This window comes from Rana temporaria, chromosome 1, assembly GCF_905171775.1.
Source record: "Rana temporaria chromosome 1, aRanTem1.1, whole genome shotgun sequence".
Classification (NCBI taxonomy): Eukaryota; Metazoa; Chordata; class Amphibia; order Anura; family Ranidae; genus Rana; species Rana temporaria.
Genome location: NC_053489.1, coordinates 557,119,741 through 557,142,667, shown reverse-complemented (window position 1 = coordinate 557,142,667; position 22,927 = coordinate 557,119,741). Strand labels below are relative to the sequence as shown.

General features: G+C 44.2%; 1 protein-coding gene across 2 annotated transcripts in view; it reads right to left on the bottom strand.

Moving 5' to 3' along the window:
- TENM3 (teneurin transmembrane protein 3) overlaps positions 1–22,927 on the bottom strand; it is a 1,530,681-nt gene that overhangs the window by 1,014,028 nt on the left and 493,726 nt on the right. For both annotated transcript variants that reach the window (XM_040333815.1, XM_040333823.1), the window contains exon 5: positions 18,881–19,159. In XM_040333815.1, the coding sequence (XP_040189749.1) occupies positions 18,881–19,159 (279 nt within the window). The remainder of the gene's footprint in view (positions 1–18,880; positions 19,160–22,927) is intronic.

Sequence of the window (22,927 nt, the reverse complement as noted above, 5' to 3'; positions counted from 1 at the left end):
GAGCTTTTCACGGTGGTCTAAGCTGTCATTACTGTGTGTCTAAAACTTAACAGAACCAATCAGATTCATTTTAAAAACAAAACACTGCCCTGGATTTGTTTGTTTTTGTTCTGTGTCTCTCTCTAGTTCACAGGAACATGAATCCAGTTTAAAAGTGAAACTAACCTGCAGGCACATTATATGATTGCTTTTTATCTATTTGTAATCATTTTTAAAAGGAATCGGTTAACTTTTATGTCTCTATACCCTGTAAACAGTCATTTCAGCAAAAAAAAAAAAAAAAAAAATCCTTTAGTGACCCTTTAATTTCTTAATTTCTTAATGCATTAAGATAAATAAATAAAAAAAAAACTTCTGACTGTATAACCCCTTTAATTTCTCTTTAACAAAGGTGTACAGTTCCAAAGTACACTATATTGTCAAAAGTATTGTGTGACCCCTGCCTTTACAAGCACATGAACTTTAAAAGGATCACGGTCCTAGTCCATAGGGTTCATTATAACAGCTGCAACTTTTCTGGGAAGGCTGTCCACAAGGTTTGGGAGTGTGTCTATGGGAATGTTTGACAATTTTTCCAGAAGTGCATTTGTGAGGTCAGGCACTGATGTGGACGAGAAGGCCCGGCTCGCAGTCTCCGCTCTAATTCATCCCAAATGTGGGTTGAGGTCAGGCCAGTCAAGTTCCTCCACACAAATTCGCTCATGTCTCTATGGACCTTGCTTGTTCATGTGCGTGAAAAGACATGCGTCCCAATACTTTTCACAATATAGTGTACCTTTTTATGGGCTTACTGGGACAGATATAGGTAACTCATCTGATCCCGGCAGCATAAAAACCCTCACATCGCAGCAACCAACCACTGTGTTTATGATCCCTTTCACTAGGCTGATGATATAGGGTAGTGATGGTGAACCTTGGCACCCCAGATGTTTTGGAACTACATTTCCCATGATGCTCATGCACTCTGCAGTGTACTTGAGCATCATGGGAAATGTAGTTCCAAAACATCTGGGCTGCCAAAGTTCGCCACCACTGATAAAGGGCATAAAGAAGCAAGGGCTGAACAGTCATCAGCCCTTTTGCTTCAGAGTAGCAGGGAATTGCAATTTAAAAATATTATTTTTAATTCTTTAATACAAAGCTACCTTTTTTAATACAAAGCTACCAGTGCAGAGAAATGACAGAGTTGGTGATGAAAAGCAGCTGTTTTTAATGGTCTTCAAAATCAAGTAGCACGTTTAACAAGCAGCACCGACAAGGCAGTAATTACATGTGATCACAGGTATAATCCGATCATTTTATTTTACGGAAAGGTGGCATATGTGCAGGTCAAAAGAGTCTGTCTGTGCTTAGTCTGAAATGTGGCTGCAGTCACGCAACTAACGCAACATATAATGGAATTACCAGGGGGCTTTATTACTAGCCTCCGATAAGCCCCGAGAAATAAATGAAAACAATTTTATGACTAACTATTGTGATAATTAATTTGACCACATAGAGGGCAGTGTAACTCATTTGCTGCCAGGCGTGCAAGCAGCCAGCTATGAAGAAATGCAGAGCCCCCGTTCAGTTGCTGTAATCCTTTACTTGGTAATGAAACAGTCTGAGCACATGCAGCCACTGACAACTTGAAACGGTCAGCAAACTTCACTTTCTTGCTTAACCACTTAAGGACCGGACCAATATGCTGCTACATGACCCAAGGGGTTTTTACAATTCGGCACAGCGTCGCTTTAACAGACAATTGCGCGGTCGTGCGACGTGGCTCCCAAACCAAATAGGCGTCCTTTTTTACCCACAAATAGAGCTTTCTTTTGGTGGTATTTGATCACCTCTGCGGTTTTTATTTTTTGCGCTATAAACAAAAATAGAGCGACAATTTTGAAAAAAATTCAATATTTTTTACTTTTTGTTATAATAAATATCCCCCAAAAACATATATAAAAAAAAATGTTTTCCTCAGTTTAGGCCGATACGTATTCTTCTACCTATTTTTGGTAAAAAAAAATCGCAATAAGCGTTTATCGATTGGTTTGCGCAAAATTTATAGCATTTACAAAATAGGGGATAGTTTTATTGCATTTTTATAAAAACATTTTTTAACTACTAATGGCGGCAATCAGCGATTTTTTTCGTGACTGCGACATTATGGCGGACACTTCGGACAATTTTGACACATTTTTGGGACCATTGTCATTTTCACAGCAAAAAATGCATTTAAATTGCATTGTTTATTGTGAAAATGACAGTTGCAGTTTGGGAGTTAAACACAGGGGGCGCTGTAGGATTTAGTGTTCACCTAGTGTGTGTTTACAACTGTAGGGGGGTGTGGCTGTAGGACTGATGTCATCGATCGCGTCTCCCTATAAAAGGGATGACTCGATCGATGCAGCGCCACAGTGAAGCACGGGGAAGCCGTGTTTACATACGGCTCTCCCCGTTCTTTAGCTCCGGGGAGCGATCGCGATGGAGCGGCTATAAACGAATAGCCGCGCCGTCGTCCCGGATCGCTCCCCGAGGGAATCCGACCACCGCATGTAGCGGGGGGGGTCCCGACCCGCGGAAAGGCAGGGACGTACAAGTACGCCAATGTGCCTGTACGTGCCATTCTGCCGACGTATATCTACATGCGGCGGTCGGGAAGCGGTTAACAAATGGTATGTCTGGGAAAAGGTTTGACACAAAAAAGTATAGAATGTACCTTTTAGAGATAAAAAATAAAAAATTGGAAGACTGTCCACTATAATATTGGTCTTTTGATAAAAGACATACAGTAAAAAAAAATTGCATAATTTGTTCCAGAAACATGCTTGTAATCCAAAGCACTCTTATATCAAAGCAAATTTTCCCATAAGAAATAATGGAAAATCAAATGTTTCGTTCCACAACAATCCCTTCAGCTCTCTGCTTTTGTTTGACCGGAAATGTACGATCGCGGTGTCGATCAGTTTAGCTGCTTCGTAAAATCTTCTTAGAACATTCGACAGACACCACAAGCCTTCAATGACAGATTTGACCTTAAAGGGGTTGTAAAGGTTTGTTTTTTATTTTCTAAATTGGTTCCTTTAAGCTAGCGCATTGTTGGTTCACTTACCCTTTCCTTCGATTTCCCTTCTAAATGTTTTTTTTCTTTGTCTGAATTTCTCACTTCCTGTTTCTCCTCAGTAAGCTTGCCCCCATCATCCGAGCGGGGGTTGGTCAGCCAGAACAGCTTATTGAGGAGGAACAGGAAGTGAGAAATTCAGACAAAGAAAACAAAGAAAAGAAAAAAACATTTAGAAGGGAAATCGAAGGAAAGGGTTAGTGAAAAAACAATGCACTAGCTTAACCACTTAAGGACCAGCCTCTGTATATATACGTCGGCAGAATGGCACAGACAGGCATATCAACGTGCCTGTACGTCCCCTTTAAATGCCTGTCCGTGTGGTCGCGCACAGCCGGCGGCACGCTCGCAACCCTGCCGCCATCCCCGTGAGTCGGACCGCAGGTCCCGCGGACTTGATCTCCGCAGGGATCCCCGCGATCATCTCACGGAGGTATGACTAGTGACAATGACACTGATCTCGGCTCCGTGTACTCAGAGCGGAGATCAGTGTCATGTGACACAGAGCCCATCCCCCCTACAGTAAGAAACACTATGCAGGGAACACTTAACCCCTACAGCGCCACCTAATGGTTAACCCCTTCACTGCCAGTGCCATTTTCACAGTAACCAGTGCATTTTTATAGCACTGATCGCTGTGAAAATGACAATGGTCCCAAAAATGTGTCAAAAGTGTCCGATGTGTCCGCCATAATGTCGCAGTCACAAAAAAAATCACTGGTCGCCGCCATTACTAGTAAAAAAATAAATAAAAATGGCATAAAACTATGCCCTATTTTGTAAACGCTATAACTTTTGCGCAAAACAATCAATAAACGCTTATTTTTTTTTTTACCAAGAATATGTATCGGCCTAAACTGAGGAAAAAAAATGTTTTATATATATTTTTTGGGGATATTTCTTATAGCAAAAAATATTGATTTTTTTTCAAAAATGACGCTCTATTTTTGTTTATAGCGCAAAAAATAAAAACCGCAGAGGTGATCAAATACCACCAAAAGAAAGCTCTATTTGTGGGGGAAAAATGACTTTTTGTTTGGGAGCCACGTCGCACGACCACGCAATTGTCAGTTAAAGTGACGCAGTGCCAAATCGCAAAAAGTGGCCTGGTCCTTTAGCTGCAAAATGGTTCGGGGCTTAAGTGGTTAAAGGAACCTATTTAGAAAATAAAAAAACTAACCTTTTCAACCCCTTTAATTAATTTGGATTTTCAGACTAATGCAGTTTTAAACGAAACAAAATAAATAAAAAGGAATTTCGGAAGTAACTAAATAAATGTATTTTTCGGACGAATTCGAAATTCCGAAACAAAATATTTCAGTGTGCACATTCCTAGTCTATGGGTAGCTGCATGGAGCTCCAGGATATCCCGGGTACAGGAAATATGGGGCATATTCATGCTGCATGCACAACTGCATCCATATGCATGAAGCCTAATTAAGGCTCTACATTTTCTCTTCAAAAGGCTGCTGTTTGTTAAGGAAATTATACTAATTTATGTTGAATAGAAATCTTTGATATAATTGATGGATCCAGACAGAGCATGTAAGTGATCAATACGTTTAGTGTTACAATTTTAAAGCTAACCTGTCATTACAAAGCATGCCTATTACCAAAGTTCCCAGCACATGACACCTTTTTATGAAATTGCCCTTAGAGCAGATGGAAGCTCCTTAACCTCGGTAGGCAGATACCTACTATTGTATGAGAGTTTTGTTTTATTATACTGTACTTAATTGAATTAGTATAACCAATGGTTGATGTCATAGCCTTCTACCTAATTGGGATGGATAAAGTTCCCTCTATGTAACCACAAACACAAAGAGATTAACCACTTAAGGACCGGACCAATATGCTGCTAAATGACCCAAGGGGTTTTTACAATTTGGCACTGCATCGCTTTAACAGACAATTGCGCGGTCGTGCGACGTGGCTCCCAAACAAAATTGATTTTCTTTTTTTCCCACAAATAGAGCTTTCTTTTGGTGGTATTTGATCACCTCTGCGGTTTTTTATTTTTTGCGCTATAAACAAAAATAGAGCGACAATTTTGAAAAAAATGAATATTTTTTACTTTTTGCTATAATAAATATTCCCCAAAAACATATATAAAACATTTTTTTCCTCAGTTTAGGCCGATACGTATTCTTCTACCTGTTTTTGGTAAAAAAAATCACAATAAGCGTTTATCGATTGGTTTGCGCAAAATTTATAGCGTTTACAAAACAGGGGATAGTTTTATTATTATTTTTTTTTACTACTAATGGTGGCGATCAGCGATTTTTTTCATGACTGCGACATTATGGCGGACACTTCAGACAATTTTGACACATTTTTGGGACCATTGTCATTTTCACAGCAAAAAATGCATTTAAATTGCATTGTTTATTGTGAAAATGACAGTTGCAGTTTGGGAGTTAACCACAGGGGGCGCTGTAGGAGTTAGGGTTCAACTGTAGGGGGGTGTGGCTGTAGGTCTGACGTCATCAATCGAGTCTCCCTATAAAAGGGATCACTCGATCGATGCAGCCACCACAGTGAAGCACGGGGAAGCCGTGTTTACATACGGCTCTCCCCGTTCTTCAGCTCCGGGGAGCGATCGCGAGGGGGCTGCTAGAAACGAATAGCCGCGCCCTCGTCTCGGATCGCTCCTGAAGCCACGGGAACCACTGCATGTACCGGGGGGGGTCCCGATCGGACCCCCGACCCACGTCTAGGCAGGGACATACAGGTACGCCATTGTGCCTGTCCGTGCCACTCTGCCGACGTATATGTACATGCGGCAGTCCGGAAGTGGTTAAATACAGAACAATTACAATCTGCAGGTAATGGGGGTTATTTACGAAAGGCAAATCCACTTTGAACTGCAAGTGCAAACTACAAGTGTAAAGTGCACTTTAAATTGCACTGGAAGTGCACTGTGAAGTGCAGTCGCTGTAAATCTGAGGGGAAGATCTGAAATGAGGGGAAGCCCTGCTGATTTTATCATCCAATCACGCGACTGCACTTCCAAGTGGACTTTCAGTGCAATTTCAAGTGCACTTTCCACTTGTAGTTTGCACTTGTAGTGCAAAGTGGATTTGCCTTTCGTAAATAACCCCCAATGTGTCTTTATGAGCTATATAAAGGATTTGTTGGCAAAGCAGTAATGCAAAATATTCTGTATGCTCACTATTCACAGGGATCATTGACTTTTACCTTTCCAGGGCACATGGGTGTCTTTAGGACCCATCTCACCTCTGTCGTGTTTTTATAAAAATAAAAATGCAACTAACTGTCCTTTATGTAAGAACAGCTTTACGGTGAAAACTGCTGTCAGGCTGACTGGGGAACACAATAGCATCAGAGAAAACTGCAACCTTATTTTCTAACATTTCTCGTTGCCTCCGTTTCAGCATGATATGGAAATATGGAAATGATATCTCAGCGCTGTACAGAAAAGTGTTGCTCTTCAGCAATACATAGAAAAGTATTGTTCTGCTACACTACAGAGAAACATATTGTACAAAAAAAGTATTGTACTCCTGTGCTATAAAAGAAAGGACTGTCTCCTGCACTACATAGAAAAGTATTGTTCTCCTTCACTGTATAGAACTATATTGTTCTCCTGCACTGCATAGAAAACGGAAAATTGTATACTCACCTTTCCGTAATTTTCCTTTCCTGACGCATCTTCATGGCAGCACACACTGGGTTGTGACTCCGCCCCCACAACCTGACAGGATTGGTTAGCTATAAATTCGAAGAGGAGACACCCGGCATCATTCTCCGTAAATATCATCATCATTGAACAACAGGGTGGGCAGTTGTGTGCTGCCATGAAGATGCGTCAGGAAAGGAAAATTACGGAAAGGTGAGTATACAATTTTCCGTTTTCCTGACGCATTCATGGCAGCACACACTGGGAAATAACTCGCTAGTCGGGCGGGTTCAATGCAAAATTATTTTATTTCCTATAGAGCCGAAGAATTGGCCCTGAAGATAGATCTGCCAAACTCGGAGGTTGCCAACAGAGCGGCGTCCACTCTGTAGTGGGTGATAAAGGTATGCCTGGAAGACCAGGTTGCTGCTCTGCAGATGGTCTCTGAAGAGACTCCACAATATGCTGCCCAAGAGGTAGCCACTGCCCTAGTTGAATGCGCTTTGATGCCTTCTGGGATCTCCAGCTGTTGAGTGGAATATGCTTTCTCGATGGCCTTAACTAGCCAAGAGGCGATGGTTCGAGAGGAGGCTGCCTGACCTCGTCTGGCTCCGTGAGGTATGATCAGGAGAGCGTCTGTTGACCGAAGGTGGATAGTGGCTGATAGGTAGTTAGAAATTGCAGACTTAATGTCCAAGGCATGCGGTTCACCATCTTCGTTAGAAAGGCATGGCAAGACGATGTCCTGGCCGTAATGGAAGGCTGAAGTAACCTTGGGAAGGAAGCGATCCGAAGGCCTTAGTACCACTCTGTCGGGCAGGAAAACTAAGTATGGTTCCTTTGACATGAGAGCTTGCAACTCCGACACTCTCCTAGCTGAAGCAATGGCAATGAGGAAGGATAATTTTAGGGTCAGGTCCCACAAGGAGATTGAGTTGAGTGGGAAGAAGGGAGGATTGGACAACGCCTCCAGAACTACTGAAAGATCCCAAGCCGGAAAGGATGGTCTCCTGGGCGGCCTAATTTTAATACATGCCTTCATGAACTGAATTATCAAGGGGTGCAGGGCCCATCTAGTGCCCGTTTTGGCAGACAGAGCGGAGATCTGTACCTTCAGGGTGCTTGAGCTCAGACCTTTGTCGATTCCTATTTGCAGAAATTCTAGGATTTGGTAAGGATCCGGCGAGACGTGATTCCAACCTTTGAGTTGCGCCAAGTGGGCGAATCTTTCCCAGACTCTGGTGTAGACAGAGTTCGTGGTGACCTTCCTGGCCTGCATCAAGGTTGCTATAACTGCCTGGGAACATCCCTGTTCTCTAAGCCTAGCCCTCTCAACCTCCAGGCTGTCAAGTGGAGTCTGTCCGGAGCCGGATGGAGGAGCTGACCTTGGTGAAGGAGGTCTGCTGAGACCGGTAGGTGGATAGGAGGTCGGGTATTGAGTTGCAGTAGAGTCGTGAACCACGGTCTCCTCGGCCAGAATGGTATTACCGCGATCACTGTGACTGATGACCTTCGGAGCCGAGATAGAAACCTTGCTATCAAGGGAGTTGGGGGGAAGATGTACCCCAGACTGAAGTCCCATGGATGAAGAAGGCAATCTGTCCCTTCTGCTGTCGGAAAGGGAACTCTGGAAAGGAACTTCACGCATTTGGCATTTGCTGGTGTTGCAGCCAGGTCGATCTCTGGAGTCCCCCATGCCTCCGTCAGAATGGAGAATTCCCGGAGGTTCAGAGACCACTCGTTGTTTGAACGAAGTTCCCTGCTCAGGAAGTCGGCTAGCGTGTTCTGTGCCGCTGGAACGTAAACTGCCCTCAGGTCTAATAGATGAGCCTGTGCCCATTCCATTATGGGGTGAACCTCCTCTAATAGAGTGTGGCTCCGGGTACCGCCCTGTCTCTGGACATAGGCTACCGCCACCCTGTTGTCCATCCGGATTAAAGCGGTCTTCCCTTGTAGCAGAGGCGCGAAGGCTAAGAGTGCCTGGAACGCAGCTCGGAGCTCTAAAATGTTCGAAACTGTGCCCCGGGCAGGGAAGTGCCACGGTCCCTGGGCTGTCTGGTCCCGGTAGTGAGCTCCCCAGCCCTTCTCGCTGGCATCCGAGGTCACGATCTCTGGACTCGGAGGAACTATAGGTCTGGATCTCCTGAGGTTGGGAGGATATGTCCACCACACAAGAGCGTGCTTCACTTGAGTGGGGATTCTGATGCGTTGGTGCATTGAAACTCCATCCCACTGTCTTAGAAAGGAGTTCTGGAAGGCTCTCATGTTCCACTGGGACCACTGCATCATGGGAATAGTTGAGGACATTGAGCCCAGTACGCTGAGGCAGGTTCTGGCTGACGCGAGTTTGGAGGACAGTAGATTCCGTATCTTCTGAACTAGAGGTTCCACCTTCTCCAGGGGCAGCTGTACCTTGTTCTGTTTGGTGTCCAACTCTGCCCCAAGGAATATCATCACCTGTGAGGGTTGAAGGCTGCTCTTCCGCCAATTGATCAGCCAGCCGAAATTCTGAAGGGTAGAGATCAGGATCTCCCGCTGGAGGAGCAGAGTCTCCTGGCTCGCTGCTAAGAGCAAGATGTCGTCCAGATAGTGATGCACGCGAAGTCCCCTTTCCCTGAGGAGAGCTATGAGAGGTAGGAGGACCTTTGTGAACGTTCTGGGTGCCGAAGAGATGCCGAACGGTAGGCATCGGAATTGGAAGTGCTGTTGGCTGATGGAAAAGCGTAGAAACTTCTGGAACGCCGGATGGATTGGCACATGGAGGTAGGCGTCGGAAAGATCCACCGACAGCATCCAATCCCCTAGATTCACTGCCAGAAGGATAGACTGGAGACTTTCCATTTTGAAAGCTTCTATCTGAATTCTCCTGTTGAGACGTTTGAGGTCCAGAACGGGCCGAAGGTCCCCTGACTTCTTTCGGACCAAAAATAGAGGGGAATAGAATCCCCTGCCCCTTTGGTGCGAAGGAACTTCTATGATTGCTCCCTTCAGAATCAGCTCTGAAATATACTGAACGAGAAGCTTCTTTTTGTCCGGAGAAGATGGAATCTTGGTGGGTTGGAAGACGGTGTGAGGCAATGCCCCCATGAAGTTCCACTTGTGACCCTGACTGATCGTAGAAAGAGTCCATGGGTCCTTTATGTGCTCTGACCACACTTGTGAAAAAGCCCTGAGCCTGGCGCCCACCTGAGCTGGGTGGGCAGGCAAAGCTTCAAAAGGACTTTGGTTGGTCCCCCGCGGTGACGGGCTTGGTCTTCTGAGCCCTTGCAAAGGGAGGGCGAGTAGTTCTCCAATCTCTCCTAAACTCCCTGCCGGGGCGATAGGTTCTGGCCTCCCTGTATCTCTCAGGCAGATTGCGCCTGAAGGTAGGATTCCTCTGAGGCTTGGGTCTCCTGTCCGATGGAATAAGCCCCGACTTTCCTCCAGTGACCTTAGAGATCGCTGAGTCCAATTTAGCGCCGAACAGGTTTGCGCCATCGTATGGTATCTTGCACCAATTTGACTTTGATGTTGTGTCAGCGACCCAGGGTTTCAACCATAAGGCTCTGCGGGCCATCACTGAGGCTAACATGGATCTAGCCGAGGAGCGAATCGCATCTACTGAAGCCCCCGCCACAAAGTCGCCCGCCAGTCTGATTTCCTGTAAAGTGGAAATCACCTCCCCCTGATCGGTACCTTCCAGGAGGGCCTTTTCAGCATTGGCTGCCCATGTGGAAATGGCTCTGGCGACAGCTGCCGTGGTAATGGCTGGTCTGCATGCTCCCCCTGCCGTAGAGTATGCCTTTTTTAGCTCCAAATCAATCTTGCGGTCAAGGACATCTCGGAACGAGACTGCGTCTTCTATAGGCAGCGTGACATGTCTGGCGAGCCGCATTAGGGATGAATCAACGATGGGGGCGTTGATGAGGGGGGAAACTTTAGACTCCTTCAGCGGGTATAACTTAGCTAGTTTATTGGACAAACCAGGCCGCTTGTCTGGTTTTTCCCACTCGTCTTTAATGAGGTCCTCCAATTCCTCAATGAAGGGGAACAGTTCGGGGTCCCTTCTTAATTCTGGGAAGTATTTCCCAACCTTCGGGGGATCCGCTACGGGTTCTTTCCAGCCAATGGCCTCCTTCACTGAGCGTGCAAAGGGTTCGACCAAGCTAAAATCAAACCCCGATATCATCTCCTGTTCCTCAGGATCGGGAAGGGTTCCTGGTAGCTGGACATACGGACTAAAGGCCGAAGAGGTTCCCGGAGTGGGGTCATCGCAGGCTAGAGGGGCCACCGCCCAGGCTGCTTCCTGTGCCGGCTCTCTTGGACGGTCAGAAGAGGCTCTAACATCCATCTCCCTTTCCTTCGTTGCTTCATTAAAGCAAGAGTGACAGGCTAGCTTCCCTGGCATTGCAGTAGCACCGCATACCCAGCAGGCGTTTGCTGCAGGACGGGCATGATAATGTTCACGGTGCGATGAGGGAGACCGTCTGCGGTGGGACCGGCTGCGACGGGAACGGCTGTGGCGTGATCGGCTATGCCTTGATCGGTGGTAACGGGAGGATGATCTTGACCGACTCTTGTGAGACCTTCTGCTTGATACATGCCTGGATCTCTCCCTGCGCCGTGGGCTTGCGTCTCTAGGCCTGGTGGGACTGCAAAAAAAAGGCAGTGTTCAGTGGCCGGCTCTCTTTTTTTTCTCTTCAGTACTTACCCGTCAAATGATGGCCTCCATACCTCGTTTGTTGGTAGTGGTCTGCTAGGGCAGTGGGCTCCATGGAGAAGACAGCAGCAGATATGGGAGCTGGAGAAGCAAAGAAATAGTTAAAGAGGTGAAAAAAAGATAAAATGAGGTGAGCCTAGCAGAGGAGAAGAGCTAGGTACCTTGCAGGAAAAAATTCCAGGAAAAACGGCAGAGCAGCAGCTGGGAAAAGGAAAAATAAAAAAAATGACATTTTTTTAAATTTGGCGCCGCCGTCGCGGCGCTGATGACGTCATCGCGCATGCGCAGTAGCGCCGCGCGCGTCCCGACGCCATTTTGGATGAGGGCGAGGGAGTCTGCTGCATCATCAGAGTGCTGCGCTCATTGTAGAGCAGACAGGGAGCGCGGTGAGTGGAGAGGAAGCATGGGACAACACAGCCCAGCAAGCCTGCAGGCAAAACAAAAGGTAGAAACTTCCCAAAAAGGTTTAATCAGGCGCATATATGTATACTAACAGGCACAGCTAATAGGCATATATATATATATATATAAAGGCATATAAATAGTGAAAAAAGGCACACAGAAGGCATCTAGCCAAATACCTGGGAAAAGAGGGAGACCCACTGCCAGAGTTCTAAGCTCATTTAGAGCCTGTGAATGCCAGGAAATTTTGCCGGGATTTAGCCCCTGAGACCACCAGAGCGGGGATCCCCCCATATAGCTCTATTAGAGACTGTACAGGGGGGACTTCCAAACAGGAGAGGCTGAACCTGCTGGGGCGATAGCGGTAGGAGGCAAGCTGTACGACCACGTCCTGTTCAGGTGAGGATAAAAAAGAGAATGATGCCGGGTGTCTCCTCTTCGAATTTATAGCTAACCAATCCTGTCAGGTTGTGGGGGCGGAGTCACAACCCAGTGTGTGCTGCCATGAATGCGTCAGGAAAACTGGTGTTCTCCTGCACTGCATAGAACAGTATTGATTCCTGCACTGCATAGAAAAGTATTGTTCTACTGCAGGCCAGCCGCCTGCCTGCTTATCTCCTTGCCTTCCCTGGCAGAGTGATCTTCCTCCGCTCCCCACCCAGTAGTAGCAGGGGGAGTAAGACTTGACAGGCTGTGAGGCGGGCGGCGACAGGCAGAAAGTCGCTGATTGCCGCTATTACTATTAAAAAAAAATCCCCAGATTTAATTTTAAAAATCTGGTCACCTTACTATACAGTGCAGGAGAACAATTATTTTCTATGCAGTGCAGGAGAACAATACTCTTCTATGCAGTGCAGGGAAACAATATTTTCCTGCACTGCATAGAACAGTATCGTTTTCCTGCACTGCATAGGAAAGTATTGTTTTCTTGCACTGCATAAAAAAAGTATTGTTTTCCTGCACTGCATAGAAAAGTATTGTGTTCCTGCACTGCATAGAAATGTGGTGTTCTCCTGCACTACATAGAAAAGTATTATTTTCCTGCACTGCATAAAAAAGTCTTGTTTTCCTGCACTGCATAAAACAGTCTTGTTTTCCTGCACTGCATAGGAAGTATTGTTTTCCTGCCCTGCATAAAAAAGTCTTGTTTTCCTGCACTGCATAGGAAAGTACTGTTTTTCTGCACTGCATAGAAAAGTATTGTTCTCCTGCACTGCATAGAACATAATTGTTCTCCTGCCCTGCATAGAAAAGTATTGTTCTCCTGAACTGCATAGAAAAGTATTGTTCTTCTGCACTGCATAAACAAAAGATTGTTCTCTTGCACTGCATAGAATGTAATTGTTCTCCTGCACTGCACGAAAAAAGTTTTGTTCTCCTGCATTGCATGGAAACGGTATTGTTCTCCTGCGCTGCATAGAACAGTTTTGTTTTCCTCACTGCATAGAAAAGCATTGTTCTCCTGCATTTCATAGAAAAGTATTGTTCTTCTACACTACATAGAAACGCGTTGTTCTCCTGCACTGCATAGAAAAGTATTGTTCTCCTGCACTGCATAGAAAAGTATTGTTCTCCTGCACTGCATAGAAAAGTATTGTTCTCCTGCACTGCATAGAAAAGTATTGTTCTCCTGCACTGCATAGAAAAGTATTGTTCTCCTGCACTGCATAGAAAAGTATTGTTCTGCTGCCCTGCATAGAAAAGTATTGTTCTCCTGCACTGCATAGAAAAGTATTGTTCTCCTGCACTGCATAGAAAAGTATTGTTCTGCTGCCCTGCATAGAAAAGTATTGTTCTCCTGCACTGCATAGAAAAGTATTGTTCTCCTGCACTGCATAGTAAAATAATTGTTCTCCTGCACTGCATAGTAAAATAAGTGTTCTCCTACACTGCATAGAAAAGTATTGTTCTCCTGCACTGCATAGAAAAGTAGTTTAGTAGTAATTTATATAATTTACCAATTAAAACAATCAGGCTGGTGCCATTTTTCTTACACGTGAACCTTTGTATCTTTAAATATTTATTGACTTGTATGTTTCCTTTTATTTAAATTTGTGAAAAACTTACTTACAGCACAGGCTGCATATGCACTCGTTTTCAGATACTCGCCCTCTTCCTCCCCCCCCCACACTCTGTCATGGTGCGCACAACAACCATTACTGTATTCTAATTGGTAAATTATATAAATCACTACTATAAACAGACACAGAACAATTGTGTTATTATTTGACAATATTGTTAGAATACTCAATGAATTTTTTTATATCGATATGAATTTTTGTGCTAATAACTGATTTGTATATCTTTACAGTCTTTACATAATTTGTGTTATAATCAGAAGCCCTGATGAAGCGGGTCAGTCCCACAAAACGCGTAGACCATTTCTTCAGATTCTCCTGCCAGGTTAATCATACCCTGGACAACCAAACTGTAACTGTATATTTTTTACGTTTCGTCTTTTTTTTTTTTTTATGAAACTATATGTATGTGTAAAATAAAGATTTATAATTCACTAGTTTTGCCATTCATTAGACCCCACAAGGTACATGTAAAGTCCCACCAACTTTGTCATAATACAGTACATATTACTGATACAAGACATTATTCTGCCAACTGACATCAACAATGGGGCACCATTTCTCCCATTAACATCAATAATGGGGTACTATTTCTCCCATTGACATCAACAATGGGGCACCATTTCTCCCAATGATACCAACGATGGGGACCTATTCTTCCACCTTATACCAAATGTGGTGATGTTTTCTGTCGCTGATGCAAGGAAAATTTCCACTTCTGCCTCAACAGTCCCCCCCCCCCCCAAGTCTGAAGACAATAAACTGGCCATGTTTGCAAAGTTTAGAGACCCCGGTTATACTGCACTGAAAGGTATTCTACTCCATGAATTTTCAGGTAATCAAGAAGTCCTGTGAACTATGTTCTGTAGGGATCATTTGAAATATTTGTATCAAACCCAGCAATGTAAAATTGGTGTCATATTGCAATAATAATAAGAAAGCCGTTAAGTGGTATTAAACACAAAACCAAAACTGTATACCAAATATCTGCTTATCAATCATTAGATGTGGTGACTGTATCAGTTTTCTTTTCTTTGGCTTTTTCACGTTTTTTATGTTTTCACCTGGTGATCTGACCATTAGTATTAGTATAGTGAGACACAACTCTGAAGGGATGAGCACAGGAAGCACAGCAGAAAGCAGCATTGTCAGTCTGGGAGCAGGGCAGCGTTAGATGTATTAGCAGATTTAGATGCACTCACACTTTATAACCAGTTTTTTTTTTCCTTTTGGGGTAAAAGTTTTGCATGAATAAATACAAGCAAATCATTTTATTCACCCGCCCATTTTAAAGTGAAGTTCAACACACTTTTAGAACTTTGTCTAAGATCTAAGATTTTTTTTGTTCTTTAAAATAACAAACATGTTATACTTACCTCCACTGTGCAGTTCGTTTCGCACAGAGTGGCCCCATTCCACATCTTCTGGGGTCCCTCGGTGGCTGTCTCTGGTCCTCCCCGCGTCATTGGATGTGATTGAAAGCAGCGCCAGCCAATGGCTGCGCTGCTCTCAATCCATCCGCTCTAGCCAATCAGCGGCCAGGCTGAGCGGTGAAGAGGATCACGGGACCGAGCGCGGGACTTTAGAGGGGTCAGGTAAGTAAAACGGGGGCTCGGGGGGGGGGGGCGGCATCATCAGATGTTTTTTTCACCTTAATGCATAGATTGCATTAAGGTGAAAAAAAATGTTTCCTTTACAACTCCTTTAAAGGAAATACAACCCTCCACCACAGTTTTTTGTCAATTTTTGTGTTTATTTTTTTCTAACTCACCTTTTCTTGATGTACTAAAGCCGTGTACACACGATGGATTTGTCCGATAAAAAATCGGTGTAAAATAATAGAACATGTTTTAAAATTGTCTGTGTGGAACTCCATCGGAGAAAAATCCACGCATGCTCAGAATCAAGTCGACGCATGCTCGGATGCATTGAACTTCATTTTTTTCGGCTCGTTGTAGTGTTTTACGTCACCGCGTTTTGGCACGGCCGGAATTTAGTCTGATAGTGTGTAGGCAAGACTGATGAAGTTCAGCTTCATCGGATATCCGATGAAAAAATCCATCGGATTTGATTCCATCAGAAATCCGATCGTGTCTATAGGGCTTAAGTGTACTCCCCTTCCAGTCGGGCTGCGGTGCAGGACTCTTGTGTAGCGACCCCCCCCCTACACTGTATTCTGGGACCTGTGTGTGTCCCAGAAGACATTCTGGCCATTCACAAAGCGTCACGCAGTAGGAAACAAGTGGGAAACCGTGAGTGAAGCCGCAAGGCTCCACTGCCGGTTAGCCTTAGTTAGAATGGCAGCGCCTGCATCCGATCTGATGGATGGCCTCTGGGGGGGGGGGGGGTGTTGGCTTGACATCTCAGGCTCCCTGGACAGGTAAGTGTCCTTATTAAAAGTCATCAGCTACAGTGTTTGTAGATGCTGACTTTAAAAAAAAAAAAATGTGGGGGCTGTAACTCCACTTTAAGTGGTTTGTCTCATTTATGTAAACTGATAGCTTCTGCGAGAGAGCATGTGCTTTGAAAAACAACAGACTTGCTGGCTCGATCGTCAGTTAAAAATAGAGGGAAATCCTTAAAAAGGAAACAAGTGCAACCAACACAAGCTGCAATAAAATAAATGTTTTCTTTTGGGTTTAGCAATGCTTTTAGGTACCCAGAGATCATAGAAGTCCATCTATTACTAGAGGCTTTAAAACATTCACATCATACCCTGTCAAGGTTTCAGCTAACAATGATCATTAGAGGCAGAAAAGCAAAACTGAAAGGCTATTAACTGGATGTTTGCTTTCTTTTTCTGTCAACCATTTTTCTACATTGTCAGTGATGAGCTGCAGCATAACTCCCAACTGTCTCTCATTTGGAGGGACTGTCCCTCTTTTGAGACCAAAATTCTTTAGTGCCTTATGCAGCCTCAGTTGCCCCACTTGTTGGTCTGATGTGTACAAATGTACTATTATGCTGCCAAAAGTGTTATACTGCACTTCATTTATATTCAACCTCTATATTACTGCATTTGTTATTTTGAAAAGTCAATATAAAAGAAAATAGAGGTAAAAAAAAGCACTTGTGTGGTTTAGCCAATCATAAAGGAAAATGTGTATTCCTAACTAGGGCTATGTTCACACCTGAGCATTTTTTACCTCAGAGCTCGAAGCTAGCATTTTCGAATGATACAATGGAACCTTGGTTTAAGAGTAACGCGGTTAACGAGCATTTTGATTTGCAAGCAACTTTAAAAAAAAATTCTGACTCAGTTTGCGAGTGTTGTCTCACAAGATGAGCAGAATTCAACTTAATAGGGCCTGCAGTACCGCATTTGGCCTGAGATGCGGGGGCGCTGGAGCCGAGCAGAGCCAAACAGCGACGACCGCAGCCGTTCTGCGCCGTTCGGCATTGCTCAGAAATACACAGTTTACAAGCCTTTCCGAAGTTTGCCGAGGTCAGCCGAAGTGTCCTCGGGCCTTTCCGGACGTTTCCAAGGCTCTCCCACCTCTGGTCGCATGAGGTATTGCATCCCATTGAAGTCAATGCGGAACAAATTATTTCCGTTTCCATTGACTTCAATGGGGAAACTCGCTTTGATATGCAAGTTCTTTGGATTACGAGCATTCCCCTGGAACGGATTATGCTTGTAATCCAAGGTTCAACTGTACCTTTTTAGTCCCTTGAAAAAGTACAGTAGCTTATTTTCAGGCAGATTTAGGCAATTTTGGTCCCATTAGGCATTTAACAACTGCAACCCCGCAGATATTCTGCGGCAGAGCAGCCGCTCTGCGCCAGATCACGTACCTAGTACGTGATCTGACACTTCCAGGTCTGGGGCGCGTGCTCAGGTCGCCAGCGACCTGCTCTCGCTATGATTTTACACAGCGGGAGCCCAGCAGCGGGTACCACGGAATCGAGGTCCGTTGGCACTCGCCGATTACACAGGACATAGGAGAATGACAATCTGCCTATGTAAACAAGGCAGATAGTCGTTCTGTCAGAAGGGAAGGCACAGATCTTGTGGTTCTGCTAAGCAGGAACACGGGTCTTTGCCGTCTCCTAGTCAAAGCACCTCCCCCACAGTGATTAAGCACAACCTAGGCACACAGTTAACCCTTTGATCGCCCCTGATGTTAACCACTTGCCAGCCATTGTCATTAGTACAGTGACAGTGCAATTTTTAGAGCACTAATATTAGTGTCACTGGACCCCAAAAAGTGTCAGAAGTGTCAGTTAGGTGTCTTATTTGTCTGCCGCAATATCGCAGTCCCGCTGTGAGTCGTTGATCGCCGCCATTTCTAGGAAAAAAACGTTGAAGCGTTTGTGCAAACCAATCAATATACGCTCATTGGGATTGTTTTTAACAAAAATATGTAGCAGAATATATATTGGCCTAAATTGATAAAGAAATTTGATTTTTAAAACATTTTTTATGGGATGTGTTTTATAGCAGAATGTAAATTTTTTCAAAATTGTTGGCCTTTTTTTGTTTATAATGCAAACAATTAAAACCGCAGAGGTGATCAAATACCACCAAAAGAAAGCTCTATTTGTGGGAAATAAAGGATGTAAATTTTCTTTGAGTAGAGCATGACCGCACAATTGTCATTTAAAACGACGCAGTGGCGAATCACAAAAAAAGGCATAGTCAGGGAGGGGCGTAAACCTTCCGGAGGTCAAGTGGTTAACTCCAATGGAAGTGCCTTAAAAAACATGCTCCCATATTAAATGTTTATGGGGCAAAGAACACACGATCCTATATAAAATTAGCACAAAAAAAGCCTTTAAAATGACCTGAATATGCTACGCTCAGTTGTGACTGTAGCCATATAATAAACTGATGAATATAGCCTATACAGCCCAAAAAAAATGTTATTTCTATTTATACTGTAACTAATAAGCAAAGGTGTAAAAACCAAAGTTAGACGTCTAATTTGTTTGGAAAAGAAGAGATCAAAAGTACTTACCAGTTTCGCTGTCAGACTTGTTCTCGTGCTCAGTGTCAGTCAACGTCAGCGCAGAATTGGAGCGGCTGGAGAGACAGGAACTGCGTCCGGACTTCACCCCCCTGCCCCAGAGCCTCATTGCATGCTCTGGGGACATCACCCCTTCTTTTTCAGCCTCGGGATCTGAACCTGCGTTAATGGAGTAACCTCGGTGTGGAAGGCCCATGTCTGCACAAAATGCCAGTCCACGACGGGATGCCGGTTCACAAATGCCCAGCTGTCGCAAAGTAAAATGCTGTCCTAAATGGAGGAACCAAAAAAAAAAAAAAGAGAGAGAAGGAGAAAAGAGATGACAAAAGCAAAGGTTACTATTTTCCAAAAGCTTTAAAACAGACAGTATAACAAACATTTTCACAGGTTTAAGCATGGCATTTCGAGTGAGAGTCATATGTTATGGTCACAGAGATTCTATTGTCACAAGTACTTTGCAGGCTGTGAATTGCATTCTTCCTAATATCAACCACTTAAAGAATAGAAATATTACTTTCAGGCGTCAAGAGAAACCAAAACAACCAAAGTACGGTCAATGCAACACATGAAAAGTAATTTAGCTGACAGGTCTCCACTTTTGACACATATAGGAGAGAGGAGAAAGAGAGATGAATTAAAGGATTTGTCGGGATGAGAGTAACACTTGTTAGAACAAGAAAACACCCTTCAGTTAACAAAGTTGTGATAATTCAAAAAGAAAAAAGAAAACTTTTTTTTTTTAAATGCATTTGTGGTAAAAAAAAAAGTAGGGGGTCTTGTAAGAGAAAAGTAAGCGAGAGAGAAAGAAAGGCATATAAAGGAATAAAAAAGAAATGAAGAGAAAAGAAAAGAATAGAAAAAAGAGAAAAGAAAAAAGAAAATGTCAGTCCAGCCAGACAAATAGCCAGATTCAAGTAGGTCGCCGCATCTTTAAGGCGGTGTAGCGTATCGTATTTACGCTACGCCGCCTTAAGTCAGAGAGGCAAGTACTGTATTCACAAAGCACTTGCCTCCTAACTTACGGCGGCGTAGCGTAAATGGGGCCGGCGTAAGCGTGCCTAATTCAAATGAGGATGGGGGGGCGTGTTTTATGTTAATGTTTGGTGACCCGACGTGATTGACGTTTTTTTACGAGTGCGTGCGTCTGTGCACATATCCCAGTGTGCATTGCTCCAAAGTACGCCGCAAGGACGTATTGGTTTCGACGTGAACGTAAATTACGTCCAGCCCTATTCACGGACGACTTACGCAAACGACGTAACATTTTAAAATTTCGACACAGGAACGACGGCGATACTTAACATTGACTAGGCCAGCTATTTGATGGAATAACTTTACGCCGGAAAACGCCTTACGTAAACGGCGTATCTTTACTGCAACGGGTGCACGTACCTTCGTGAATCGGCATATCTAGGAATTTACATATTCTACGCCGAACTCAACGGAAGCGCCACCTAGCGGCCAGCCTAAATATTGCACCCTAAGATACGACGCCGCAGGCTGTCGTATCTTAGCTAGGTTTAAGTGTATCTCAGTTTGAGAATACACTTAAACTTACGATGGCGCAGATTCAGAGTTACGTCGGCGTATCTACTGACATGCCGGCGTAACTCTCTCTGAATCTGGCTATAAATATTTAAAGTGATAGTAAGGGTATTTTTTTAACCACTTTAATACTGGGCACATCCTGTGAGGAGGCAGAGGCCCAGGAGAGCAGCACCTCTCATGCACATCACTGGATCACGATTGAGCTCAGGTAAATATTAGGGGAGGCTGTGGGGGATACATACTAAAAGTTTTCTACCTTCATGCATAGAATGTATAAAATGAATCAGCAACATATATATGTGTAGCGCCCTGCTCCCATTGATCAGGCGCTAGGCTAAATTTAGTGGGTGTCTGGGCCGATACTGCCACAGGCCAATGTTGGAACACGGGCAGGCTATGGTTATTGAGTGTCCTTTCTTGGGAACAACCCAGTGGGAGTGGTCTCTCAGCTGGGCATGCTGGGGAAGGATACTTAAGGGGCAAACACCATGTTTTCGGGCGCTTTGCATCGTGGCCCTCCTGGCGCGAGGTACGTGTTGCTGTGATTTTGAGTCTCAGGGCAACGTTGGCCCGAGGTTGCCTTTCTATCAAGTAGGCCCAGCTAACCTGGCTGGGGGGCTACAACTGCAAAGAGATCCCAAGCTGTCCATCTACTAGAGGAAGCTACTTAATGGAGGAAACCAGGGGAGGACCTGCCCAGGAGGAGACCAAGCGGAAGGCTAATGTCTCGGGATAGACCTGGTGACCCTATTAAGGGGGGGGGGTCTACAGCTCAAGTTACCCTACAGTTTCGCTGGGTCAGCTTAACCTCCCTGGCGGTATGATTCTTTCAGAAAAAACATGCTGAAAGCGGTACCATTATTTGCAAGGAAATTTGGCATTTTATATTGTAGGTCTGTAATTTTTAGAAATACTGTATTTGCTGGCGTATAAGACTACCTTTTACACTTAAAAAAAAATGGCCAAAAAGCAGGGGTCGTCTTATACGCCGGGTCAGCTGCTCGCATGCCTGCTGGATGTGCGGTAATACTGTATGTAGCTTCGTCTACATATAGTATATACAGCTTAGCCAATCCCAGTGAGCGATGTATTCAAATGAATACAGAGCCTGCTCGGATTGGAGTAACAACCTCTGCCAATATGAGCAGGCTACATACAGTAGCCTGCTTCGAATGGCTTTGATTTAGAGAGACGTGGGCTGAATCCAAGCAGGCTTTGTATTCATTAATAGAATACATCACTCGCCGTGATTGGCTCCAGTTCCAGCAAGAATGAAGAAGAATATGGCTCCAGAAGGAAGAAATATGGAGCATCGGAAGGGGGGGGGGTCGTCTTATACGGTGAGTACAGGCAAAAAAATTTAGAAACCTGTAAAATTAGGGGGTCGTCTTATACGCCCGGTCGCCTTATACACCGGCAAATACGGTAACTCACTTAAATCTGACCAAACAAGATTCTAATAGGCATCCCGGGTATGACATTTTTTTAAAAACAAAATTATAAATTATAATATAATAAATAATTATAAATAATTATAACAAATAATAATATAATTATAATAAAAATTATTCAATAATGTAATCAAATCAAAATCACAGAAATTTGCTCAGTTGCAGAATTGTTGCTGTCATTATTTTTTTTTTTTTTATGACGAATTTCCCCACAAATCGCTATCGCACAATTCTGCAAGTGATTATAATTTATTATCGCTGTTTTTTAGCTGATCTAAAACTATTTTTGACATAAAGGGACACTTTTGGTTGCTATGGACAATCTACAGTTTGCAGGGAGAAAGAAACGTTTTTATTATATAAAATGACATGCATGACACAGGACAGACCACTAGGGACAAGGGGGGCGTGTTTTTTTTACATACAGTACTGTAATCTATAAGATTACAGTATACTGTATGTAAAGTGTTTGTTTACTTTTTTGAATTTGGCGCCGTTCTCCGTCCCCGTGCGTCGTAACGTCGCAGGGAACGGAGATCGGCGTCACACAGAGGCACTGTGTGAATCGAGCGAGGTCCCGCTCGCTCACACAGCGCGGTGGCATCGCTGGATCCAGGGACAAGGTAAGTAAACCATGCCTGTGGATCTAGCGAGGCAAGCCCGAGTCTGACTCGGGGTTACCGCTCGCAGCAGGAAAATCTAACCCCGAGTCAGACTCGGGAATACAGCCAGGCAGGTTAAAGGCTCTTTAACTGTACGGCTGGAGTTTCGGGTGTTAAAATCCTGTGGCAGAGGATTCCGGACTGTTCGTTTTGCTCATAACCAGTCTGTGGCAGAGACTGTTGCTGATTATTGTTCGTGCATCATTCCGGCTGCTAGGCCAGGTGAGAGGGGCCTATCCAGGTGAGCAACACCCACTTGAGGGAAAGTGGTGAATGACTATTGAGACTTAGAAGTTTTTCTTCAGTGATCTGTACTGTGCACCTGAACCTTCCCCTTTCCTCCTTAATCCTTCTACTTTTCTCTGCAATTTAAGAGA